The 27,669-nt window shown below is 35.0% G+C and overlaps 2 protein-coding genes across 2 annotated transcripts; both read left to right on the top strand.

Moving 5' to 3' along the window:
* The first annotated feature begins 339 nt into the window (after positions 1-339).
* Positions 340-7,085, top strand: LOC145784835 (ferric reductase 1-like). Its single transcript, XM_082596676.1, has 6 exons — positions 340-550; positions 974-1,208; positions 2,352-2,545; positions 4,191-4,307; positions 5,756-6,006; positions 6,273-7,085. Exons 1-6 carry the CDS (start codon positions 346-348, stop codon positions 6,369-6,371), a joined length of 1,101 nt encoding a protein of 366 aa, XP_082452802.1. The 5' UTR covers positions 340-345; the 3' UTR covers positions 6,372-7,085.
* Positions 7,086-10,914: 3,829 nt separating this feature from the next.
* Positions 10,915-26,537, top strand: LOC145784755 (4-galactosyl-N-acetylglucosaminide 3-alpha-L-fucosyltransferase FUT5-like). Its single transcript, XM_082596606.1, has 7 exons — positions 10,915-11,038; positions 11,868-11,984; positions 12,574-12,705; positions 16,171-16,338; positions 19,119-19,304; positions 20,176-20,337; positions 25,574-26,537. The coding sequence occupies exons 1-7, from the start codon at positions 10,941-10,943 to the stop codon at positions 26,067-26,069; spliced, it is 1,359 nt and encodes a 452-aa protein (XP_082452732.1). The 5' UTR covers positions 10,915-10,940; the 3' UTR covers positions 26,070-26,537.
* The last annotated feature ends 1,132 nt before the right edge of the window (positions 26,538-27,669 follow it).

The raw sequence follows: 27,669 nt of genomic DNA, 5'->3' as shown, positions 1-27,669 counted from the left end.
AAAATGTGTGTTGGCTTGTGTTTTTATTCGGTTGCTCGGTGGTGCGTTTTCTGCATTGTTGCTTTCGCGTCGTTTAATCAACTTGAAATTCATTGACATATGAAAACATTTCTGATTTCTAGCATCAATTTTGTATTTTGAGCATTGACCAAGCTGGCTTTGAAATGCTAAGTTTTGTAAAATCAAATAACTGCATTGTTTACAACTTGTCGGGTTGCTTTTTGACTAAAAATTATTTGTTTTTATTTTAGGTTTATAAGTAGGCTATTGCGTAAGTATTTTACCGTCTATTGCAAGTTACTAATTTACTGTAAGGTTACAATTTTTACAAACATAGCTGACGTTATGCCTTTCAATGCTCTTCACATTGGATCTTATTTCTGCTTGGTAGTTTGCTTTATTACAAAACAATCAAATGGTTACCAATTTGGTGCCCCAACAGAAGCTTGCGAAACTCTTACCCCATCACATGGAACTGCTCGGGTTAGAGATCTAGGTTATGATGTCACTGCTTCCAACACGTGGTTTTACGCTGGGCAAACTGTAACTTGTAAGTAGTAAAATTTACAAACGGGCTGTAGCCTTTTAACACTTTATCTGTTACGGACATTTTTTAAATTCTTTTCAGTGTTAGAATTTATTACTTGGATTTCTTGTTGTTTAGTCAATTAGCTAGTTACGTTCAAAAAGTTGAAATTTATTGCATTTGTTACAAATATTTTTCGATTGCTGATGAGGGCTTAAGTTAAGCCGAAAACGTTGGACCGTTGAAACTATTTGTAAATACGTAAAACATATTTTTACCAAGCTCATCCCTGCTTGGTGGTGCTTTACCTATCTGTGCTACAAAACAGTGAACTCTCTCCCAAAACTATCTTACTAAATGCTTCACCAGGCTATATATTAAACTAGTTACCTGCTAGTACAGCTCCTTTACCATAGGCGTATGACTTTAAATCATGTTTTCTTTCAGTTACCGTTGAACTAGGAGATAATAAAGGCTTTCAAGGACTTATTATGCAAGTACGAGATGTTGCACAGCATGCCATTGGGCAGTTTGATCCTCCACCCAAGACATCAGGCTTCAAAACAATGGATTGTAGAGGTACAGGGGATACCGTCACCCACGCAAATTCTAATTCTAAAACTACCACAAGCTTTGTATGGAACGCACCACCGACATGCACAGAAGCGGATTATTATTTAAGGTAAACGCTTTGAAAGCATTTTGAGTCATTGTATCAAGTTGAGGCTGAATTCAGAAGCTCATGTTTTAGCACATTTGGTAAAAATAAGATTAATATTTATCTATTGCTCATATCGTTACGAAGAAACTAGCGTCAGTACAGCCTACCAGCCTTAGTTTATATAAAAATCTATCACTTTTCATATTGGTATGAAATTGAAAATATTTTGAGATTGAAGCGCATTTTCGTAAATAAAATTAAGGCTAGTACTTTGACCATAACGTTTAGTAATCAGTATTATAATCAGTCATCTGCTTAAAGCGGACAAGTTTGTTAGTATGTTTTTGAACCAATTGACCGTTTCCGGCCATTCTGTAAACGCGAAGTTAAATTTGGCGCCAAAATATACAGTAAGAACTTTTTGCGGCTAAACTAAAAAATACTCAAATAAAATAAAATTGCTACGGCCGAGACATTTAAAAATCTACGTTTATTACAAAGAAGCAAAAATGGTTTCAACGTATAATCCAACAGGTCACCACGATAAAAATGGTGGTATAACGTGGTCGTACGTTAATAAACACAAAATGAAGAAGTATTTTGAAATGGTTTTAATGGTAAAGCATCTCGAATAAAATTCAGGAAAAGTCAAGAAAGGCGCAAATACAAACATTGAACGAATTGCAGCAAAAACAACAATGACCGGTATCCTGTAGGACACCTTGGAAATCCTATAATGTTAAAAGCTTTTTCCGGAAAATATTGAAAAAATTCTAAAAAAGCTAGAACAATGCTTTATTCGATTTAATTTTCAAATTACTTTCATTGACAAACGTCACTTTTTATAAAACAAAGCAATTTATATTTACCGTGTTTGAAAATAATTTTACAACAACTGAAGTTGTGCAAATCGTACCGTACAACAAATAATAATAATTAACCGCATCAGTAAACAATAAACATTTGTTGATTTTTACCAGCATCTGGAAAAAAATTATAATTTCTATTTTTTCACATTTCTTTGATGGTGAAGCTACACCGTTATGTTTAGCGAATCGCAATTGCTCGTAGTACTAGTGAGTAAGCCTTGTGCTGATAGCTAGAAAGAACGCTCCCTTCTTCACAATGAGATTAAAATGTTAACGTTTGCTTTTATATTGAAAGGGCGACGATTGTTCAATCGTTCAAGAAGATACAAACAGATATTCAAGTGACATTGGAATGCAGCGTTATGGTAATAGCACCAAGCGAAGATACCAGCGGACTTGTCTTAAGCCAAAATGCGACAACGTTGGCACCACTGAACGCAAGCCAATCAGAGTGCGAGTTTGAAAACAAATCGTCATTTCCTGTTGAAGGTAATCGTCATTTTCTGTTGAAGGTAAATTTACAATATTTTCATCCTCATCATCAGTCGCCATCTTCACTTGCGGCAGATTGCGCATCGATATGGTTATTTGTGTCCAGGTTTTTTTTTAAGGTTTGATTTGGGTGACCGCTAAGTAGTTTTAAGAGATCGCAAGTGTTTCATTTAAATACCAAAAAATAACCATATTTGCTTATGACATAGCGAGAAACAACCATTACTTTCTACTGTAGTTGCAAGTCCAAATTTTGGGAAACCGCTGGAGAAATTTGGGGGACCGTTTGTTTCGGTCCCCCAAAACACCTTAAAAAACACTGTTTGTGTCCAACTTAAAATATACTGTAATTAAGTTATGAGTTTTTAAATTTTGCTGATGCTCATTTTTATCAGCTGGTAATGGCCATAAGCTTAATCCAACGTACAATTATTTTCGCAGTTGCTGTAAGTCATGGCCGTGATTGTCTGAAGCACATTTACTTTATGGGAATATCGTTTTTTGTAGTAAAATTCTGTAGCAAATCACAAATAGTCAGTTGCCGTGCAATGCTTGCGTGATAAAACTCAATTTTTGGTTCAGTAACTATTTCAGCGTGCGAGAATTTATTCAACATGCCCGAAAGAGAACATTTTTTTTTTGTTTCCTTGTTTTTTTTATAAGATAAATGAACGCTTTGCTTTAACTTGCACGAATGTTAAAAATTAACAGTGCAGCTTAAAGGTAAAACTCATTTTAAAATTGCTCAAAAAATCTGAAAATGCCAAACAAACTGCACACGACTTTTCCGCACAACTTTGGCGCCATTTTATTGGTGTGAGAAACTCATATTGTTATATCTCAATCACTCTGCCAGTTCACTTTTGTGCGGTTATCGCAATATTGTACTGAGAGAGTTGGATATTTGCGCAATCAGTTTTTCAAAAATTTTGCCTATTTTCTGTTTTTTTAGCATTTTTTTGTGTTGTTGCAGTGCTTTTTTATATTTTTGTTGTTATTGTGCTGCTGTACTACTTCGTTTATTGTGATCTTATATTTTTGGTGCGTTCTTACTACTTCATATTGACTTCTGATTGTGTACTGCGACCCTCGTCCCTCGGTTTAAGTATTCATTTGGCTCTCAGAGCAATTTGAGTTTGACACCATTGAGCTAAAGTAACTTTACATTAAACTTGTGTATTACATGAACCTTGCGTTAACTCCTTGACCAACAATGTCACCATGACTACAAGAAAATATTTAATTTTGTTGAGAGGGCTTAGGTTATTCGTCATTATGTGAGTTCATCAAAATTAAAAATCATCACAGTTTGTTTCAGAAACTGCTAGGTAGGCTATGTTACCGCATTTATACTGTTACCGCATTTATACTTTTTCCATAAATCAGTCGTTTTGATGCAAAAATTTAAGTTTTTGCAAAATAAACTTTTATATTTTTCTACTTACATAATAAAGTTATACAAGTATTTGCGTTAATATCGGCAAAAGAGTCCATGCTCATTAGACAAAATTTAAGTAAATTAAATCATTGCTATCAAATTAGCTTAAACAGTCTGTTTTATCCATAGCAGAATTTTAAAATATCTTTTTTCGAAGACAACACATTTGAATAACAACCAACTAATAAATTTAATTATTTGCAGAATACCATACAAGTTTTGAAAATCCCAATGATTTAGACATGTGGACGGTTTCGGGCTGGAAGAGACATTCTGGTTTCACTTCTTCACCGCTTACAGGACCCAGCTCGGCTGCACAAGGTTCTTAGAAGAGTAACATTGTAAAACGTTCCGGATTTTGATCTAATCTTATGGTGTGGTGAAATATTTGCTAAATACTTTTTACTTGTCATCATATGTTGTCGTCATGCACAAATTTTCGCATCATATTGCTTTTGTAACTACTAGTCGTTAAGAACAAAAACATAAGCTGAATTTATTGATATACGGTATACTGCAATACACTTTTATTTTACAATTAATCAGTCAGAAAGACATACGGAAAATAATAGGCTATTGTACACACCTACTAGAGGGCGCCATGGTACACACCAGTGTTCCCTCTTAGGTGCGCAATTGAGCAAATGCGCAGTACCACCAGACTATTTGCGCAGTAAAATCTCATTCTTGCGCACTTGCAATTTCCAAATTTAAAAGTAAAATGATCTTCAACATTATTTTTGGACAGAACGCTTCTGCGCTTATCGCATTTATACCGTATGCTGATGCACATGAGCAATGAGCATACGGTACAGTACTCTTTTGTTACATCACAATCCTTTGTCTTTGCTTCACAAACACTCCACACTCGTGGATGCAACTAACTTTATCACTTAGCTTGCAAAAGATAGCTTATTTTCCAGTTTCGACTCTGAAGACTGGTTTTACTATTTACAGTAATTACATTACAATTACATAAAACAAGAAGAAACTATTTGAATTAAATGTGTAATTTGTTCGCTTTTTATTAAACTTCTTCTAGACCAGTGGTTCCCAAACTCGGTTCACAAAGTTGGTAATTCATTTTAACTCAGCATTATAATGCTCATGCTCACTAAATCAAATATTTGCTCAGCGTAAAATTTTCTTAGAGGGAACACTGGTACACACCAACAAAAACTAATAATCGAAGAATGACCCGATTTCCCATATTTGTCACTAGACTGAACGTACAATCTTTTTTTTATCGATCAATGACTAACTGTTGCTCAGATGGCGTGGATTTGCACAAATATTTCAGTCAACATAGCAAGCCCCCTACAATGATGTCACTATTTCTCCTAATTTTTCCTGTCCCATTGAGCTGGTAGTTTAAAACATTGCTGAATAAAACATTGCTTTTTCATCGTCCTCAGCTTTTCAAAAATCGAATATCATATCGTACCATTTATCTTACCTTTATAGACGGTTCCAGAATTTATGTAACTTAAGCCTATTCTTGTTATCTGACCGCAAAGTAAAAATACTTTTGGGCTTCACTGATTTAGTAAAGAGACGTGAAAACAATGAAAAGCTAATGTAACATTACGAAAATCTTTAGTGGTTAACCTAAAAATACTGAGGAAATATAAATTCCATATGTTCTCCAAGATAAGAACTACTACTGCTCTAATAAAATCACAGTTGACATTGCTAATTGTTTTCAGTGAAATTGTATTCAATAGTGAAAAAGTGTGCTTACATTTAAATGTTTTCTTTGTATTGCACAGGACACTACTACATGTATTTTGAAACCAGTCATCCTGTGGCGAAAGGGGACATGGCGATTTTAGAAACTAAATTTCCAAACGGTTTGCGAGGCTGTTATTGCCTTATGCTTCGTTTGAGCTTCTATGTGTTGGAGAATGACAGTCATACATTTGAAATATATGCCGGATCCAAAATGATTTACCAAAGTTCAGGACCTCATGTTGAGTGGCGCAAGTTGATCATACAAGTCGACACAAATGAAGTTGGCCAGGTATAAACTTTGTATTTTATTTTGTTTTAAAGAACATCGCCTTTTCTATACAAATTTTTCAAATCAAAACTGCTAGACCAAAAATTACTCAATCTAGACCAAATTTAATCAATTTAATTTTCAAACTACCAAAAGTGGTGTCGAAGGCCTTAATGAAAATCTTATGGTCTCATCCCCTGATGCTTGAAATCAAGCATGGGACCGCCTTGCTCTTTTATCCCATTGCAGTTGAATGAATAAAATATTTTAACATTTCTGGGTTACAGATTCGTCTTGTTGGAACCAAAGGATACAGCTTTCGAGGAGACATGGCTGTGGATGATATTAGCATTTTACCTGGACTTTGTTCAAATACCAAAGACTAATAAAACCCATTAATATCCGCAAGACAAAGGGAATTAACGCGTTCAACGTGGACAACTCATGCGACTATTAGCTTTTGTGACATTAACCTGTGTAACATTGCGCAAAAAACGCAACAGAGTACAGCAAATTGCATTTTACGTCGTATCGCGATAGCTGCAAGAAGAATAAGAAAAGTTATTCCTCACTGGCTGAAGTAACGTCAACGAACGTCTCTCTTTTGAGCAACAGCATGATGCACATACCAAAACTTACAATTTCAAATTTCTTGGGTTTTACTGAAACTTTTTCAAATTTTCAAAGAAGCGACAGTAAAGTCGATAACATCTGCCTATTACTGTAAGTCTAAATTGAACACTGAAAAGTTTGGGTGTTCATAAGGACAATTATCGTTTCTAGCACTAGTTGCAACTGAACGTTGCAACAACTGCTAGAAACGATAAGTCTAAACTGTTAAAAATAAATGTAAGTTTTCCGATCGAATCTTCATTGAATTTACTATATAAAAAGATCTAGCTTTACTATTATTTTAACTTATAAATCTGTAGGCTACATGATTGAAGTAATTAAGTGTAGGTTTTATTATATCTTTAAACAACAGCCTTGACTGGTGGCAACGTATTAGTAACCTCATGGAAAACTTTTGAAATTGTAAGTTACATTGTGCAAATTTTCACAATAACATATTCAGGCTACTTTTATGATTTTTCATGCAAATGTGCTAATAATTTATTGACTGTTTAACGTTTCAATAACAAACGAAACCAAAAAAATCATGTAGTGGATTTGAAACGTCGTAAGGGTACGGTAGGCTTATGACTTAAAAAACCATTGTCAGGTGAGCAGCCAAATTTTCTTCAGAAAAACGAAGTTTCTGATAAAATAATCCTAGTAAATAACACCAAAGCAGAAAAGAAGATATAGTAAATTATTATAATTGCTTTATATATATGTTTTTGAAAGTTTGAAAACATCATCTTTCAAATGTGTACTTAGCCACAATACACCGTATTGTGGAGCTGAGGAGCAACGCATTCTGCGATGGATACAGCGCTGTATAAAATGAATATTATTATTATTAATAATAAATAAACAGGCTAGGTCACAACATTACATTTTTAAGTCTAGTTTTTAATATGACCATTTTTATTGAGAACAACTTTGGAAAAAATTTGTCAACTGGAGAAAATTCAGCGTCCACAACTATTGCAGTTCCATCATCGACGTATTTTCACTTTCGTCACTTGAAAAAGGTCACTTTTATTTTTTGGCTTTAGCCGTCTTGATTTATGTTCCTTGCTGAAAACACAACAAACCAAATAAGTTCAATTCATAGTGAAGACAAATTGATTTAGAATGCTATGAATGTACATAAGTATTTGCTATAAAATTGAGCTTTCTCGAAGACAACTTCAATTAGCAATCGCATACGGGTTATGATAATACTTTCAAAACTTTCTATGTATCAATTTCATTTTGTGATATAAGAGGCAACTGAAAATTAGTGACTGAATTGATCAATTTTCAATCAAAAATAAAGTGGAAGCATTTGTTTCGTAAAGCAAAAATGTTATGCTTTTTTGGAAGTATGTTAAATTGTTTAGGTGAAAAAGCTGTTTTGGTTTCACTCAATGGAAAACCACGGACAAAGATGAATATCACGATAAAACAAAATGAGGAATTGCTGTGGAAGGGTGTGGGTAGCATTAGACTGGGATGAGGATATATGAAGAAAGATGAGCAATGGAAAGAAATTATTTTGTGGAAAAACGACCGAACTAAAAGTGATGGGTGTATCACTGACGTAGCTACAAAGAAATTTATCAGGGTGCAAAACAACTGTTGGGAACTAAAACATTGCAATCTTGTATAAACCATTTTTTTTTGAGGAGAAGTAAGATAATATTTTTTGGGGTAATTGCTTTCCAAAGCCCCCGTCGTTGTGGTATAGCTGCCTTAAAATAAGTGGATAAACAAGATTGCCTCTGCAATGGAGATAAATCTCACAAACCTTTCTTTCAAAATAAAATGTTAAAATAAAGAAGTTCAATGAAGACATCTTGACCCAAATAGAAACCAATTCTTCGGAGAGAGCAGAAACAATCGAAACGAGTTCAGAAACAACGAAACAACGAAACGAGTCTTTGCAATGCTTATCTTGTGCTGTGGAAGACATTCATTTGACTTGAATGTTAACCACAGATAAACAGAATAGCCTACCTTGTTGATGCAATAACCAACGTATAGTAATTATTTTGCTGTTAAATATTTATTAGTAAGGTTACGAATTGTCACTGTTTAACGAAACGTTTTTTAATGAACGCAAACGATGAGTTTATTATATTTTTTAATAACGATGAGTTATTATATTTTTTCCACATCATCAGGCCAAGGTTAAACCAAAGATTTTTGTAGAAGTGCTGAAAACGCAGCAGAGGCTACAACGCTGCAAGAATTTTTCTTGGCTTTACTTCTGTTTTCAGACGTTCACTCAGATTTTTCGTCAAAACAGTTTACGCAAAACACAGTAGAAAGCATTTGAAGCCGTTTGCAGCAAAAGTTGATGTCATATTTTGGAGAAATTGAGTTAAGTACACATTTATAGTCAGAAAAGCATAAACAATGATCTGTCAGAGTTTCAAGTTGAAATTCGTTCGATTTCGACAAAAACGAGGCAGCCCATTTTTGCATAAGTCAAATCGTTTTTGGGGAAAAATTTAATATGCGTGTGTAGAGTTGCGTCTGAAAAACTAATATTGCTGAGATCACCGAAACAAAGTGCAAACATAATATTAGATTTTTTGAATATCTGTAGGGAGCAAGGAATTTGTATGAGATTTTTCACTGTAAGCTAATCAAAGTTGTTGCGCTTTTAATCTTAACATTTGCAACTATCAAAGCAAAAATTAGGAATATTAATAAAAATGATCATAATTTGTCACCTCCTTTTGTTTTAAATCCATGATAGTCGTGACCAATACGCTGACTTGCACTCAATTGTGATTCATTTAATTACTTTATGACGTAGCCTAACTATTTTTTTTGTCCTTCAAAATTTAAAACGGTAATAACAGTAGACTAGGTCGCCTAGCCTGTGCAGCCTGCCCAAAAACAATTTACGTGCGTGGCAATTTTGTATTTAGATTTTGAAGAATAAACTCAAAGTAGGCAAAGCACGCATTTAAAACCATTGCAGTTACTTTGTGTCAGACCTGGTCTTAGCATTGAACTCATTATGCTGCATCATGATTTGTGACAAAAGTGTATACGATACAACCTTACTTTATCAGCAAATATTATAATTTCAAATCGACACTTTGGTTTTTGGGAAAATAAAATGGTCAAAAATCCTTCCGATGCTATTTTCTGTACTTTTTAATGGTTTAAAGAAAAATCTTTGGAATAAAAGTTCGAAAATACAGAAAAACTACAGAACCTCGAAAGCAAATTCTTACACACCTAAAATGTGTCAAAAATCTCCGATGATCTCACATACCCACAAACCCACATACACTCAGTAAAATGTTTTAATGTATTTTTTAGCATATTAATGAAAACTTTAAACGTTGTTCAAAATGTGACATATCAACTTTTGCCGCAAACGGCTTCTTTGTCATGGGCTTCACCCACATCGCTTATTGTACTTTTCCAGGCACCCGGCATCACTTTTGAAATCTAATACCTATGGTAAAGCTCTCAGACAAAAGGTTTAACGTTTATTTCGTTTTGAATAATCTAAAAGTAAAACTCTTTTGTGTAACATGTTTTGTTTGTCACTTTAGCCTTCTTTCATTTCTTAAAGGAACTTTTAGTTGCTAGCAAACGTGATAACTGTAAAGCGAATAGAAAAGACTTTACGACGTTTGAAAGATTTTTGATTTGATGTTGGGAAAAAAAATGGAAAGGAATTGGCAACTTAAAAAAGTCTTCATTTAATGTTTCAAAGTTAAAAAAAATCAAAATCTGAATCTCATTTTTTGTTTAGTCAGCCATCAAGATAATTTGCAATTAGAGCTGTACTGTAGACAAGACAATTCAGGCCAAGTAGGCTACTAATGAAATCGTCGGGTAACCAAATGAAATCTCTGCAAAAAAGCAAAACATAGCAAAATGCATTTTAGAACAAAGAAACCTTAGTGGAAAATACTAATAAAATCATTGTAGGAAGAGATGGTTTTTGTGGTTTTCCCCAAAAACCAGAAGTCTCTAAAACTATCGAATGAAAACCCACTATCCGTCTTGTCATGATACGGTGGTTTCTTCAAGTGCTCAAGCATCTTGAAAGCGTTTCGGCTATGAAAATAAAGGTTTTAAAAACCGGTACGCTTACCTTGTATTTTCCCATTTTTATTTAGTTTAGAGAAGGTAGCAGATAAAGCGTTTGTTATCATCATAGACAGTTTCAGCTTGCATTTGATGGTTTACTGATTATTGCAGCGTTGTAAAAACGGATCCAAGTTGTTTTATCCTTTTTTGTTACGACGAACAGATTTCAATACAAAATGAAAACTCGAACAATTAAAAAGTCTTTCTTTTTAATAATTCTTTGCGTAATCTTGGCAACTTTTGCCATGCGTCAATGGTTAAGTGTCGCTTCCTTTATTACCAAAAAGTACACTTTACAAAGATTGTCTTTTTACAACGAAAGAAAAGGTCAAAGAAGTATCAGGTATTTCAGATTTTTATTTTTTTCGTAAGCACTACAATATAGGCCTACAGTATTGAGGAAATCAGTTCATTCTCATAATGAATATTTTATTAATTTTGGATCACACATACTAAAAATAATAACACTATGTTTTTCAGTTGGATTGCGCTATAGCCTATGCTTGTTTCTGTGCGTAGCCTATATCTTCCTTGCCTTGTAAACACTTAACGTTGCGGCACTGCATCTATGATGCAACGTATTCATCAAATTCTTAGCATTTCCTGTACCTTAAACTGTTTACATGTTATTAACGTATAGGCTACCGTTGTGTCTGAGGGTAGTTGTACGACTTGAAAATCTTGAGTGAGTGAAAAAAAATCTTGAGTGATTAATTGATCACTTTGCAGCTTTTCGTTGTTATGACGCTACTGTAAGTGTATATCAAATTTATTGTTATGTTGTAATCATTTTTTTCATAATTATTTGGATTTGCAGTTAATAGCGTAAGCTTATCCAGGCAGCTAATTAATAAATTGTAGGGGTACAACTGTAGCCTACTACTATAGTTGACATGTAGAATGTCGAGCTTAGGCTATGTCTGAAATTTTGTCATAAAAAATTTATATCAACTTTTAAATGGAGCTTTTTTTTTAAAGATATATTTTTTAATTTGTTGTAGGCTATAGGCCTAGCTCACTTTGTTGTGTATTTGTCGCCTTTGGGGAAAGAAGATACACTATATCAGCTCCAAGAATAATATAAACGTTTCCATGAGGACAAAATTAACGAATTAATATGAAAGTAACTTTTAAATGTTTTATTTTACAGTACCGTACTAATGTTTTTTCAGAAATTCCGATAACTTGCAACTACAAAAAACAATCTTATTGTGGCAAGTACCATTTCAAGATACTACCATGGTCCCAGAGTATTGTCAAAATGCCATTTACAAGAGCGATCAAGGAACGTAAGTTGAATATATCAGTTGATTAAACTGAATACTGCATACTACTGCATTATTACGACAAAGTTGATTTGCATTAAATCTTGGGGGAATTCAAATTGATTTGAAAAATTTAAGAATTCGAAACAGAAAAGATGGTTGTTACTGTAGTGTTGAACAGAGACAAAAATAGTTTTTACAAATGACGTGCGTTTGCAGTTATGAAATCACGTTATGAAAACATCACAAACACATCACAATAACGCACACCGAAACACGCGGACCCCTTGATATGATATTTTGGCCAGGTACCCACGAGTGGCCTAGACCCAATAAGACTTTTAAAGAAAACAATAGGGCACTAAAAAATAATGTCGTGTGTTTTTGCTTCTGAGCCAACTGAAAAGATTTCAGGCTTTTAAAATGAACTCAGCTTAGGGTCCAAAACGTACTCCCTGGACACCCATGTCAACGTTAATGGGAGCACGTGCTATGCTTTTGAACGCATAATTATGCATCCGTGAACCCAACAAAAAGTTTTTTATATTATAATTATGCGTTGATATAATATATTACAGTATACTATAGTACAGTGCTAAATATATTGTTGCAGCTATACAATGCACTCTTCTTTTTGCGGAAATTGTGTTATTACATACAACAGAAGTAAGCTCTCCAACAGTGATGCCGTCGTGTTTCATGGCTCAGACACCTTTACAACTGATCTTCCTCCGCCAAAAACTCGGTAAGGTCTTGAAATGTTAGTTTTTTTGTCTACTGGTGAAGATAGTAATTTTAGGTACAGTATATGCGAGCAGTGGCATGACCTCCGCAGGATTTGTTTGAAAGGGGTGTGGAATTTTCAAAATATTTTTTGTTTAAATAAAATTGTCTATTTATTAATATTAAACATCACAGGATTTCCATCTTTTTCCTTCATTAGCAATACCATTTTTAAATTTGAAAGAGCTACTTTGTATTGATTTTACACTGAAAACGAATACCCGAGTACACATACAGTAACTAGATCAGTGTGATGGCACTAAAATTAGGGCTACCATATGTCCTCTTTTAAGAGAATTTGTCCTCTTTTTGGAAGAAAAATGAATTGTCCTCCGAGGACACCCAAAAATGCTAAAATGTCCTCTTTTTTTACATTTTCAGTTTTCTTGCTCATATTTTCAACAGGATTTCATTGTTATGTGACTTTTTCGCAATTTCTGTACCAATGCAACATGCTGATTTATAGATTTTCAAAAAAACATTGACGTTCTATTTGATCTGCTGTTCTAAACAATCTTAGACGTTCATTAAAACATACTACATTGCTTTGCGATTGTCTTAAGTAGCCAAACAATGGTCAGCGATGAGTGCGAGTGGAACTGCAAATCCATTTGTGAGGAAATTTCTTCATTTGAGGAGATCTGATCAACAAATTTATGAAAATGAAAAATTGTGACGAAATCAAAAAAAGAAAATGGAGTAAATCACTAAGAAATAAAACATTAAAAAACGCAAAAACTTGCAAAAGAGTTTGACATATTTACATTTTAAGCTTCTCACACTTTTAAAATAAATTATTGTTTTACCCAGATCATGGCCACCTAAAAACACGCCTGATTTGTCACATTTTGCAGAAATTTCCATGTTTTTCTAACTTTGAACGAGCGTTTAAATAAATTTTTCTAAAAATTATGTTTTTACGCTTTCTTTACTGTTTTCCCCAGATGACACAATAGGTTTTAACATCTTCAAATGTTGAAAAACAAAGAAAATTTGATTTCGAAGATTTTAGTCAGACTGTTAATTTTTCAATAACAGTCAGATTTTGCGTTTTTCAACTTACTTTTTCTCATTTGCTACTGCTTCCCCAAGGCAACAAAAAAGTTTTATGTCATTAGGAAACTGCAAAAAGTAAAAACATCTCAAAAAATGTCAGTCAAGCACTAGCAGTAGCTGTAATCAAAATCTGCAAAATGTGACAAATCAGGCCGCATCTCCAGGTGGCTATGCCCAGATCTATTTTGTATTGATTCAGCGCTTGTAGACGTTACTGATGATTACCAACTTAATAGTTTGGCTAATTTGTCAAGTGAAGCAAATCGAAAAAAATATCCAATGTGCATTGTGCATATCATAAATATTTCCAAAATAATTATTTTTAAAATAAATCGTGGCGTGGATGCTTACAACTTATGTGAATGCAAATGAAGAGTGGCTTTAATCTATGATGCAGTCACAATAGTACAAGGAAGGTAACAGCCTTTTAGTTGAGTCTGTCCTTAGCATCTCATTAACGGCTGTATACAACTTCAATTATATTTCATGCAAGTAATTTTATGATTTCGTTAAAGCTGATACTTTTTTTCTGAAGAAAGTTAAGGCATGACTATCTGCAGATAGGCTACTGCCTGATTTGTCACATTTTTATTACATTATCACATCACATTTTTATTTTATTGCAACAAATCGGCTTGTCAAAAACAAATTTGTTTGTTTTTTTGTGTCAGTTTTTTTTTGCTGTAACTTTTCCTGCATACGCCTATAATTATCTAAAAAGATGTCAAAAATTCTTCATACGTAACCTTCTACTTGTATTTTACTCGCTTGCGAAACGTGTCCTCTTTTTAGGCGATGAAAATATGGTAGGCCTAACTAAAATGGACAAGTAAATAGCGATGAAATCTGTCCGATGACAGATCAAGATCAATAGACCCTAGGTACGGCAGCACAAAAGATTCTCTCCGTTTGATTGATTGAAGCTTTACCTCCGAATTGGGAAAGCTGTAAACTTGATCCTGTCATTTTCGCATATTTGTAGAGGCTTTGAACCACTGACGCAGACCAGGTCACCGAAATTGACAAAATAATGCTTTCGATTGTTGAAGTGTTGTTGGCTGGGATTATTCCATCTATTGGGTGCTTCTGAATGGGGAGCAGCCCTTAGAATGCGTTGCTCAAGAGCACATTCCTAGAGTCGAAACAGCACTGCTTGTGTTCTAACCAAGTGAGCTATTGGGGCGGCACATTAATCTACTGTAATGTTTCTGCTTTCGTGTTGTTGTGACAGAAAGTTATCTTCGTAGAACCAACCTTTAGTTTTCGTTGATGGTGTTGTTCAGACAAGGTCATCATGCGTTAGTTAAAAAACAATTTAACCTTCGCTGTTTTGCTTCTTTTTTTATCTTGTCTGTGCAAACAAAGGTTGCCAGATTTTTCGCACAGTGCGACCCAAAATGTTTTGTCTTGTTCATTTTCGACTGACGATTCATGTACTCATTGCAAGATATTGTACTGTAGGCTAAAAGTCAAATTGATTATTATTTTGCATCGCAAAATGTGTGCATTTTTTTATTACTTTGTAAAATTTTATGAATTCTTCTTGGTCATATAGTATCTAAAGTTTTATGTGGTTTATCTAAACGCATTCTGATATGTCTTTAAAAGTTAAAAAAAATAATGCGGTGTCGTGTGATCTGAATTAAGACAAAAACGCCAACTTCTATTCAAACGCGTTGTTGAATGATATCAGCACAAAACGATTTAGAAAAATGCATGATGAAAATTAGGCTATAGCATTAGGACTAGGTTACAAACCAAATAAAAGATTTATTTAATAGAAACTGAAAATGGCTATGTTTATGGCCCAGATAGACTGATGGTCATCTTGAGTCAATTTTAAAATTAACCGTGTTTGGTCAAATCAAAAAATCCAATTTTTTATGATCAACGCATTGGCAAATGGCTCAATATCGTAGCAAATGTGGCATTTCTGGTACGAATGAATAAAGCGACTCAAGCTCCACATGGATTTTAGGGTAAATGCATAAATGCCCTAACAATTTTAGCTTTTAAATGTTTCTGATGAGATTTTGAAGTTTTGTTGATTGCTACTGCTGCTATGTAACAATCAGCCAGATTATTTGTTTCAAATTTACACGTATAAAGAATTTGTTGAAGAGGAGAGGCATGGCTGCTAGTAACCACATAAAAAAGTAGGCTATAGCTTTACTCCAAGTAAAACTGGTATATTTTATTGGTTAAAAAACTGTGCTAAAAAAGATTCATGATCTGAAATCATGATCTACCAACATGATCGTCTGGTATTATTTGAACTTAGTCGTGTACTTACCATAAATAGAGAAAAAAAAAGTTTGGTTCGCAATGTGATTCATAAGACTGTTCTTTTCAGTTTATCTGTTGTACACAGAAATCCTAATCAATTGTACGTTTGGTGGTACCAAGAGAGCAGTGGGTTACATCGTTTTCCCACTAGCGAGGAAATGACAAACTTCTTCAATCAAACTATGACGGTACGACGTTCATCTGGCATTTACAGTCCATACAACAGTCTGTCGAATATTTTGAAAATGCTTTGGTATGTTGCAATAACAGACATCGATCTTCCATCTTTTTTGAGATGTTAAAAAAAACGTTTAAGTCTTTAGATCAATAACCTACCAGCTCTTATGATGAAAAGTATGCATTTTAAAATGTTATTGAATTAATTTTTTTGTTTGTCTCATCCAGGCTTACACCTGGTGGTTGAAGATTTAGATTAAGTGAGCGGGAAGGCAAGGAAGCCAATCTTCATGTCCACCTTCAGGCATGCCTTTAAGTGTCCTGCCAAAAACAAAGCCGCATGCTCTCACCGATTGAATTAATGACTACTATTTTATAACGATTCTAATCAGAATCGCTATACCTGTTACTGCTTGTAAAGTTAACATTTCGAAATAACAACAGTTACGTTCAGTTGAGCTGTTTTGTTTTGGGAGACTAAAGACAGTCAATTCAAAAGTTATCTTTGAACTTTTCATGGCCAAAACGCTTTTGTCTGTATAGCCTTCAACAAAGCGTCAAATAGTTTATTTTCAAACTGAATTGTACAATATTTTATTATGCACTCAATGTAAATTCTTTGTAATCTATTACAGTTCATGTATGTTTAAACCAGGTCTACCAGTACATGGTTCAAGCATAGGCCTAGTTGAAATGCAGTTAACATAATCCAGCAATTTTAACACTTGTTTAAAATTTACGTGAGAACAAAATATAGAAAGCTTAACTTAATACCTTTAAGTTAAATTTTTGATTTATCAGCAACTATTATCGATGGTTGCTTGATTGGGTTAAATCTTTATTCTCGGACTGACAAAGCCTTTGATAGGTTATTATCTTTGTTGATTATATCTACAGTTATATCTAGATTTCTTAGTTTGTTTATTTATTATTATTATTTTTTTGTTCTCTTGTCGTTATTGTCTCTTCTTTTTGTATTTTTTTTTTATTTATTTGCATAAGGGTGGCAACTGACTTCGTTTACTCTATGGTCTTTCCCTGTCATCGTAGTACCAGCATCACATTTAATGTATTTATTGATGTATCTATATACCAATTAATGTATACGTGCAGTAGTACTAACTAAATAAAAAGAGTCTGAATCAACTTCTGGGAGTTCCGCATACTTGAAAAGGCTTTGAATCATTGACGCAGGATCTGTTACCGAAATTGATAGAATAAAATTTTTGATTGTCGACGTTTTGTTGGCGCGGAAAAACCCATCGACTAGTTGCCGCTGAGTGTAGAACAATCTTAAATCGTTGCTCAAGCGCACACACGAGAGCCGAACCAGCGCCGCTTGGTCTGTAGTCGAGCGCTTAACCATTGAGTTAAAGGGTGGACATCTCGCACTTTAGAGAAGTGAAATCGACATAACCAACAATACAGGTTATTTTTATAAACTTAAATTTAAAATAATACATTAAAGTGAACATAAACTATAAAATACGAACGTTTTCAGCCATACACATGCAAACCCTCTTTAAGTAACGAAAAATAACTGCTTTAACATCTACATTGAAAATAAATAACTGATCTACACAATGAATTGAAAAACTAAATGCATAAGAATGAAACGGCAAAGCAAAGGAAAAGGCACATCACCGCCATGGGATGTGTCTTTCTCCTCTGTAAAATAAAATCAGTTATTTCTCGTTACTTGAAATGGGCTAACATGTGTATGACCGAAAACGTTCGTAGTTTATAGTTTATGTTCACTTTAATGTATTATGTTAACCGTATCTGTTACTGCTTCCTTTTGGCGGCAAGTGTTACTGGCCGAGACCATCAGGTCTACGTCTCTCTCATTGCTAATTATTCCGTCGGCTTGCATCAAATAACAACGGGAAAAAGTATGTCGTTGGTCAAAGGCCTTATCTATCACTTCAATCAATTAATTTCGGAAAATATATTCGTGATTGTGTATTTTAAGTAGAAAAGGTGATAAGACTCAGTTTTTGACCTATTTTCGCCATTTCTTGGTCAAATTTCTCAGTTCACATTTCATTTTGAAAGTCTTCTTGCATTGAACACAGAATTTCATCAATTTTGTTTTTCCATTTCTGTGCAAACAGTATTCCCTGCACTTTTTGCACTACAAAGCAATTTGCACAAATAACAAATTACCTTCCTAATCATTGTCTGCCAGCAAAGAATGACTCACATCGCCTCAAAGACCGACTCCCTACCCAGACAGCAAAATCGACGTTGAATTAATGTAAAAATGACAGATTTTGCTGCCTGGGAACAAAATGGAATTTTAGCGCCGTCGCGTTATAAATGACAAATACAAAATGAAACCGCACGCTAATAGTAAACTGTCAATCAAGCTATTGAATATCAGCAAATTTCTTTCATTTCATAACTGACTGTGACAAAAAGTTTATTGTGAACTTCACAATTATCCGATACCAACATAATCGGGATTAAAAGTTGGGGCAAGAAGAAAAAGTAAAAGTCAAGAAATCTCAGGTTTCTAGCGTCACTTCTTTTATGTGAAATTGCTGAATTAGCAGAGGGCGAGACCATAGGGTCTACGCCAGTAACAGGTACGGTTAAATGCCGTGTGGCTGCTTGGTTTTATCTGTCTATGGTTGAAGAAAGTCACCTCTTTACCAAAATTGTATTAAATGTAAAATATAGCCTATTACTGTATATAAACTTAAAAACACACAGTAGAAAACACAATTAACTCAGACAGCCACTTTATCTGGCTCAGATCTGGTAAGGATCTGGTCAGATCAGTACCCAATCTGGAGAAGATCTGGACCAGATGAAGTGGCTGTCTGAGAACGTTACCATGAATCTCTTTTCCAGGAGCAAGCAAAAGGGAAATGACCTGATGAAAAAAATAGCTATTTATAAACAAGTACGATTGAGCGATGCTACGTATTTGCAGAATGTTATAAAATATATGTCAGTAGATTCACCAGCAACAACGTTTTCTAAAATTTCTACAGCAATTCCATTAGAAATCCATCATCTTCTAAAAATTAAAAACAGGTGAACAGCTAGGTTATGAACATTTGCATTTTTTTTGTCAGATTTTTCTTCACAGAGTACGGAGATTCGGAGAAGTTACTTGATTGGTTTAGAAAATTCAAACTTTTGACGGTTAAAAGGTCTTACACCTTTAACTTTTTGTCTAACATAAAAAAATCATCCTTTGATTGTGCTTTTTTGCGTACAGAAAGTCATGCTGCAAGCTAAGAGCCTGTTTACCAAAACTGTAAATACAATGTAAAGCTACCAGTACTATTGGTTTTCTGTATACCACAGAGAACAGAAAAACAGAGAAATATTACATTTCTTAATTTCAGGAATTATGATAGTAGGCTACAGTATTAATACTAAATGTGGTAATGAAAATCTCTCTGTTAAATCTTTCTGGAAGACCCTTTATCAGCTTACAATCTTTTTGATTTTATATAACCAATGAGTTTATGCATTTTAAAGAGTAGGCCACTGATCTAAATTCATTCCTTCTTCTTCGCCGTCGTTTATTCCTGATGTCGTGAAACAGTAAGCTCACAAACTGATTTAGTTCTTCAAACGTAATGTGTTGCTAACAAGTTTTAGATGATATAAGAGACAACTGCGAAGTTTGAATTTTGTTAGATAAATTAGAAAGATTTGGGAATTGTTTAGCACATTTGATATAAAAACTTAAATTTAGCAATGCTTTTTTTGGCTTCATTAAGCCATGTTTACTATGCGAACAGGTTGAATACATGTCCAACTACAAGTGTCCAAAGTTACTATAGGCAAGACCTCTTTAAGCAGAAGCAGAGGAAAGTACCTCATTTGCCTTTACTTGAATCCATCACGGCAGTTAAACACATTGTTTATTTTAATCAATAGTTTGATCTCGCAGGAAGGCAGCTTGGATTGTTAGTAACTGTGAGGAACGAAAAAGAATGGAATATTTCGAAAAATTGAAAGCATGTGGATTAAAAACCGATGTGTTTGGAAGCTGCGGTAAAACCTTTCCCGTTGTGTCAAGATGGGATCCTGCATTCTACGAAGTTTTGAGCAGGTATGACATTCAGTGGTTCCCAACTCATGGGTCGCGACCCAAAGTTGGGTCGCCTGATAATTTTTTTAGGTCGCTTGTTTTTCAGGCATATTGTATCTTGGGCGAAAAAATAACAATAAAAAAAATTTAAAACGTGATGAGATCGATCACAAAACTGGAAAATATAAACAAAAGTCATGAAGCGTTTCATGTCGAGACATCGGAAAGCTTTGTAGCATGATCGTAGTGCAAGAAGTTTTAACATTTTTCGCTTTTATTATTGTTATTATTATTATTAAATGTAAACCCTACAAAAATTTCAGTCTCAAACATAAATTAACTTGACAAAGTTACGGGATATATATTGTAACGTGCACTAAATGCCACAAACGCTATGTCGGACAAACTATGACAAAGTTTTCCACACGTTGGACCACGCATAGTCTGGTGTGGTAAAACCAGCGATGTACGCGCATACAAAAAATATTGACGCCGTCAGCGCAATACAGCGCAAAAATATTGACGCCGTCAGCGCATGCACTAGCGCAGGGATGGCGAACCACTGACCCGCGGGTCACGAAGTGACCCATTACAGATTTTAAGTGACCCACTTGTCTTTTTAAATAACGAAATTTAAACAAATATTTCAGCAAAGAATAAATGTTTCACTAAATATTTGTAATAAGACCCCACCCTATTTTAATCTAGTACCGTACCGAATTGCCATATAGCAGTCTGACACAACTTAAGTTGTGGTAATGTTTTACAGCGATTTGTTGAATTGTTGGAAGAAGTACAACTTTTTTTAGCTGAAAAAAATCAAAAATATCCAGAGTTAAGCGAAAGTACGTGGATGAATGATTTACATTTTTTCGCTGATTTCACAATGCATTACAATAAGTTAAATACTGAATTGCAAGGCTGTGGAAATATTGTATTATCCATGTTTGGGCACATTAAAGCATTTGAGAAGAAACTCGTTATTTTTTCTGTAGACCTTGAACAAGGTCAACTGAAATATTTTCCTCAGTTTTTGAACCACTTTACCAGCACCAATTTAACTTATGAACAAAAGCAAACTGCACTCAACAAGTATGTTTTACTGACGAAAGAGGCCAAAAATGTAATGTCAGAAATATTTACCCAGTTCCGAAAGCTAGATACTACATTGCAGTTCATTCTTTTCCCGCATGCACTTCAATTTGAAAATCTTGAATTATTATTAAACTTTGAATGGCTTCGTCTTTACAATTTCGAAATGGAAATGATGGACTTTCAAGAAAGTGCAGTTTGGAAAACAAAATTTGTAGACTTAAATCATCTCCTACAAAAAATTGAAATGAAAACGGATATGGATGGTTGTGACTTTCCTGCTGTTGAAAACCATGCTGAAAATATAATTCTTACAGAGTGGAACTCCTTGCAAAATTCGTTTGAAACTATGAAAAGATTTGCGGTAGCTCTGCGTTGTTTGGTTCTTCATATTCGTGCGAATCTTTATTTTCTCACATGAATTTTTATACAATCAAGCACACGGAATCGTCTCAGCTCAGATATGAGTGCTGCATGTGTGAAGTTAAACTACGGATTACCAACCAAGGATAATAAGACTTGCCGAGAAGATGCAGCAGCAAGTTTCGCATTAACATGTAATTAAATGTATGACCCACTTTTGCTTTTTCAAGAATTAAGGTCTCTTTTGTGACCCATGCACTAAAAAAGGTTCGCCATCCCTGCGTTTGCTAGGTGCCAAACATTCACACGGTATAAACCACTCGAAACAAACAAGTTTTATTTTGAATTTCCACGAAGAAACACAAGCATCTGAAAGTGTTCATCTGACATTTTGCTGTGTTTTGGTTCCAATATGTCTTTGCCCATTGAAAACATTCTTTCAACTGCAGTGCTGGAAGGTATTGGCGTGTTGTAGCGAAAAAAATACATTAAAAAGTATGCGTTGACGCTATGCGCTAAAAAACCGCGAAAACTTTACGGCGTAACCTCAAGCGCAAACTATCCAAAAAAATGTGGCCGCAAGCGTTAGCGTAAAAAAAAGTCTACGCCGCAAGTCTAAGGCGTAGAATTTGCGGCGTATACGTACATCTCTGGGTAAAACGCATCAAAGACCAAGCCCCAAGTGCTGTATGGACTTATTGCTTTCTCCACAGAGAGGCCTTTGCTGCAAAAAAGCTGTCTCAAGAGCTGCACGAAGTGTTGAATGATGTGAAGTGTGTAAACTTCATCAAAACAAGTCCACTAGATCGGCATTTGTTTTCGTCTTTGTGGATTCTGATTGTTATCAAGCATTGCTGTTGCACACAGAAGTGCGATAGTTGTCACGAGGTCGTGTCCTGAAGCGAGTTTGTAATTTGCGGGAGGAGATTGCTATCTTCCTGAGGCAACAGAACTGTGTGAGATTAGCCGAGAAGTTTTTGCAAGAAGATTTCAAGACAAAAGTAGCTTACCTTGCCGATATATTTGACTCTCTTAATTCTCTAAATTTATCTATGCAAGGCAACGGTTTTACGGTGATTGATCGCGCGCAAAAGTTTCTGCTTAACACAAAAAACTTATATTCTGGAAAAGTTATGTCACCAGAGATGAGTACGATATATTTCCTCAGCTAACGCAATATATTTGTGGCAATGAAGTTGATATTAAGCAAACGATATAATTAGACACCTAGAACAGTTTGCCAAAAAGTTTGTGCACTACTATGGAACATTTCTAACACTTAATAACCAAAATGATTGGATAATTGATCCATTTGTTGGAAAAGATCTGCCTCAATTTTCCATCCATGTTGCAGAACAATTTATGGACATAACGACAGAAGTAGCAAACCGTATTTCTTTTGCGTCCTTCAAAGACAAATACCCCAAAGATTCTGCAAACATCCACTTTTGGGCTTCCATGTACAAAGTGTATCTCACAGTTTCACAATTAGAGATTCAAAAACAGATTGCATTTGCAACAACTTGGCTTTGTAAGATTGGATTTAGCGCCATGTGTGTATTAAAAACTGAACAGCGAAACCGGCTGAAAGTTAAAGCCGACATGCGGCTATGCCAAAGTAAAATATCATCGGCGGCATTGGCCGAGTGGTTAGCGCGTTGGGCTCGCAGTCGAGAGCCTGCATGTTCGACTCCAGCCACCTGCACTTGCTGTTGTTTCTCTGGGCAAAAAACTTTACGATAATTGTCTCTACTCAGTGATCGATTTCGAGTAATGGGTAGTACCAAATTTCAGTCATAAGTAGAGTAGACAACCGGAAACAGACAATGCCGTCGGCTGCAACGTGGGTCAGGTGTACGTCGGAAGGCGTACATCGATGCATAGCACTCAAGTCCGCTTTCCGCAATGCAGGGTAAAGATATAACAAACAAACAAAATAACGCCTCGATTTCAAAAACTCATTGACAGCAAGCTAGCACAGCTATCTCATTAGTGATTTGATAAACATATTATTTTCGGAAAAAGTTACTGCTTTTGTAGTGCTGTTTGTTTGCAACACAATCGTGTATGGCTTTTAAAATATTACGACAATTTGCTTGGGTCGCAAGATTTTACCGAATTGAATTTTTTTTTTAAATGGGTCGCCTTAAAAACGTGTTGGGAACCACTGCATTAGAAAAGTGATTACCAATCTTTTTTATCCCGTGGACCCCGTTTTCAACTAAGTCAGGGGTTACCAACCTTTTTTGCATGCGGGCCACTTTGGCACTAAGGAGAGCTGTGGCGGGCCGCACTAATAAAATGTTAGGTAGGTTGACTCTTATGCTAGAAAAGAACGAATTTCGTACCCAGTATCCAGCGTTACATGTTGTTCATATTAATGTTACAATACCGCAGCAACAAAATTAATCGAACAGCGCTACTGCCAGGCCAAGCTCCTTTTACAACTCTTTTGACTTTTTTAACAATGCCTAGTAAATGAGGCCACTTGTTTTGCGCGCTTATAGCGAGGCGAGCAGTTTCATCAGAATATTCATCGCCAAGCAAGAGTGGTGTTGCCACTTAGCTTCACAAAAGATATCTTGCAATTAACAATTTCAGTAAACAAGGAAATGTTTGATACATCGCAATACAGCAAACAATAGTGACCTGCAAACATATCAGCGAAAAATCGGCTCCAATAACAGGGAAAAAGAAACCATGCATCATGAAACAAACGCTTGTGGAAATCACCGAAAAATCGTAATTCTATCGTAATTCTTGAAAAGTCTTCCCTCTAAAAAAGCAATGAGTTGGTTTTTCATTCTTCTTGTGAAAGTCTATAAAACCGTCTTCCATATTTCTTAAAAAAAAAACATTTTGCAGTACTAAGCTAAATATTTTCATAATACATTCAGAAAAAGTCTTTAAATTTATATAGGCTATAGCCTAATATTTTGCAAATCTATTATAAATTGAGTTGGCACACCGACCTATTTTGCCAACAAAAACTTGCATAAAGAGAACACTGCTCCTGAAACACAATAACGGTGAAACGCACACTAGTGTTTACAATTTACATGGCATTTGCAAACTTAAAATAAGCAACCCTATATGCTCACAGACAATTTCAAAATTCGAAAACAGACGTTTTAATCAACCACTGGGACAGTGTGGCTGGACATCGCATTGGAATAACTTTAAGCAACCCCCACCTAGAACTATAATAATCAGATTGGTCGGTCGGTGGAATCGTATGCAAAGCGAAAATATGCTTCCCGGAAAGTATTTTTTGCCTTCGTGCTCTTTATCTCCTCAAGAAAAGTATTTTTGGTTATACTTGTACGCTGATACCTTCCGCAGGCCGCAGCAATACAGCGTGGCGGGCCGCATGCGGCCCACGGGCCGCCAGTTGGTGACCCCTGAACTAAGTTATCCAAAGCTAAACTTCCCCGTTAAAAATTAAGTTTGTATGGAGCACTTTTTTATCAGCACACTAAAAAGAAAATCTATAATATCTTCACAATTAATAAGCTTTTTATCCTGTACATTGTTACTTAATTATTAGTAAGTAATTACCTACTGATATGCCTAAAAAATGATGTAGCTTACTGCATGGATCAGTCCTCATCTTCAGTGTTATTAAATTCAAAAGAAAATAATTAGACTAGCAAACTTCAGCCTTATAAATTTGACGCATTTGTAATATCTGAGTTGCACAGAAAAAAAATGTTCAGAAAATTATAATAGCTTTAACTCAAAGAGGATTTTACAAGCAAATGTGTAGTGCACTTATATTAAAACGTGTGTTTAATGCTTACAGATACAAGTTTTACTTGGCTTTCGAAAACAGTTATCACTGTGAAGATTATTTCACTGAGAAACTTTGGTACAACTCGTTGTACAGTGGAGCGGTGCCAATCATATTTGGACCTCACAAAGATGATGTAGCCGCAGTGCTACCCCCAAAATCGTACATTCACGCAGAAGAGTTTGAAACAGCACAAGACTTAGTAAACTATCTTCATTATTTGGATCAGAATCTTACTGCATACTCTGAGTATTTGGAATGGAGATCTTGGATCAAGTATTTAGATGAAAATGGAGATTTTCATGCAAAAAACCTTCAAAGCAAAACACTTTCTAATAACAATATTTCAAAACAAACATTGTTTCTGGTGAATAAGTTTGCTGTAAAGAAACATTTGGGATTTTGTAGCTTGTGCAGTAAAATTCACGAAAAAAATCATTTGAACAAGGCAATACCAGATGTGTCTCAATGGTATGCTAAAGACAGACCGGAATGTGTCATCAGTTAGCTTGTCCTTTAGGCTGAAAAGCTTGAAAGCCTATCTAGATGAGCTTCTCAATTAGTATAGCAGTATTCTTGACTTTTTACGCAACAGTATTTTTCCACGATTCATACGGCCCCTTTCTCTCCAAACAGACGTTGATCACATCATTTCAACTTATCTGTTGCTAGTTTTCTATACTTCCAAAAGTATACTAATATGGATTTTAACGCTTGTTGAAATGATATCTTTGCCGGAAAATGGTTTTGTAGAACATCACATGTAATCGCATTTGATCTATTAATTAAAATTTGTATACATTTTATATTAATTTTTCTCAACTTACAGTATGTTTAACTTGTATTGCATGAGTTCAGCTCAGTACGTCATAAGCCTCAGGAGGGTTGCAAGCATTTTTTTCTAGAGCAGCATTGGCTACTGTTCATAATCATGAAAGAAATCACCAGCTATAGTCGAAGGGGTGCCACTCTCGCAATCACCAATTCGCCAAGTACAAATCTTTAAAATGCTACTTTTGTGGACGTTACATATCTAAGGACAATTTTTAACAATGAGTTATACTGCGATAGTATTTTTTGCTTATACACACGTTGTTTGATAAAGGCTATTGCGTAGGCAGACCTACTCGTTTTATATTTTCAGCAGGAAAAAAAGCGAGTTAAGGCATGGATGGTATGAACACCATGTGAAATATGAAGACTTTTTCTTTCTTAACAATTTGTCAGAATACCGACTACTTTCTCAAGCAAAAAAAATAACCAAAATACAAGAATTGATTTTGAAATCAAGCAACTTCCATAGGCTACTTTATACCTTTTTTGTATCGTTAAGGTGCGTCTACACGAAAAAGTGTTTTTGCTTAGAAATTCTTGCTTAAGCTGGTTTTTAAGCGTCTACACTTGCAATCTCGAAGAATATTTTGCTTGCTTGAACCGCGGTCACGTGAGTATCTAAACCACAATGACGTGACGTTTCAAAAAATTTGCGCCAAAGCAAGAAGTAGAGTAGACCTGTGTCTGACGTTTTCTTCGTGAACAGTTCTTCGTAAAACAATTCTTCGTAAGCAATTCTTCTTAAACAATTCTTCGTAAAATTAATTTTTTGTAAAACAATTCTTCCCAAAGCATTTCTTCGTGCATGCAATTGAGATTTGATGTATACGAAAACATCCTTTACGAAGAATTGTTTTACGGATTTCATTTCACCAACAACTGTTTACGAACAGTGGTGTAGCTAGGGGGGGTGGGGGGGCGGTCCGCCCCGGGCGGCACGTCTGGGGGTGGCACTTTCCGACTACGATTTTTGATTTTGATTATAATCTGATAAAAAAACGCATTTCATTTTCACATGTTTTTTCTTGAAGGGGCGGTAAAATGTGAATCCGCCCCGGGCGGCACAGTCCGGCACATTCCCTAGCTACGCCACTGTTTACGAACAATTGTTTTACTAACAGCTGTTTACGAAGAATTGTTTTACGAATAACTGTTTACAACTGTTTACAAACAATTTGCCTATAACCGAGTAGACCAAGCAATTGTTCTTTACATAACTAGTTGGAGTAAGCTGAAATTTGAAGTTGTTGCAGTCTTTCAGTCATGCCTTCTAA

Source organism: Aplidium turbinatum, chromosome 15, assembly GCF_918807975.1.
Source record: "Aplidium turbinatum chromosome 15, kaAplTurb1.1, whole genome shotgun sequence".
Classification (NCBI taxonomy): domain Eukaryota; kingdom Metazoa; phylum Chordata; class Ascidiacea; order Aplousobranchia; family Polyclinidae; genus Aplidium; species Aplidium turbinatum.
The sequence above is the reverse complement of the archived record's forward strand: the minus strand, read 5'-3'. Positions and strand labels throughout refer to the sequence as shown.

What these genes read in the sequence shown, in the direction of transcription:
- LOC145784755 (XM_082596606.1), top strand. Translation starts at nt 10,941, where the DNA reads ATGCGTCAATGGTTAAGTGTCGCTTCCTTTATTACCAAAAAGTACACT. An exon ending in CTTCCTCCGCCAAAAACTCG is followed by an intron (nt 12,706 to 16,170) that starts GTAAGGTCTTGA and finishes TGTTGTACACAG; the next exon opens with AAATCCTAATCAATTGTACG. An exon ending in AATATTTTGAAAATGCTTTG is followed by an intron (nt 16,339 to 19,118) that starts GTATGTTGCAAT and finishes TCTCTTTTCCAG; the next exon opens with GAGCAAGCAAAAGGGAAATG.
- LOC145784835 (XM_082596676.1), top strand. Translation starts at nt 346, where the DNA reads ATGCCTTTCAATGCTCTTCACATTGGATCTTATTTCTGCTTGGTAGTT. An exon ending in GAAGCGGATTATTATTTAAG is followed by an intron (nt 1,209 to 2,351) that starts GTAAACGCTTTG and finishes TTATATTGAAAG; the next exon opens with GGCGACGATTGTTCAATCGT. An exon ending in ATCGTCATTTCCTGTTGAAG is followed by an intron (nt 2,546 to 4,190) that starts GTAATCGTCATT and finishes AATTATTTGCAG; the next exon opens with AATACCATACAAGTTTTGAA.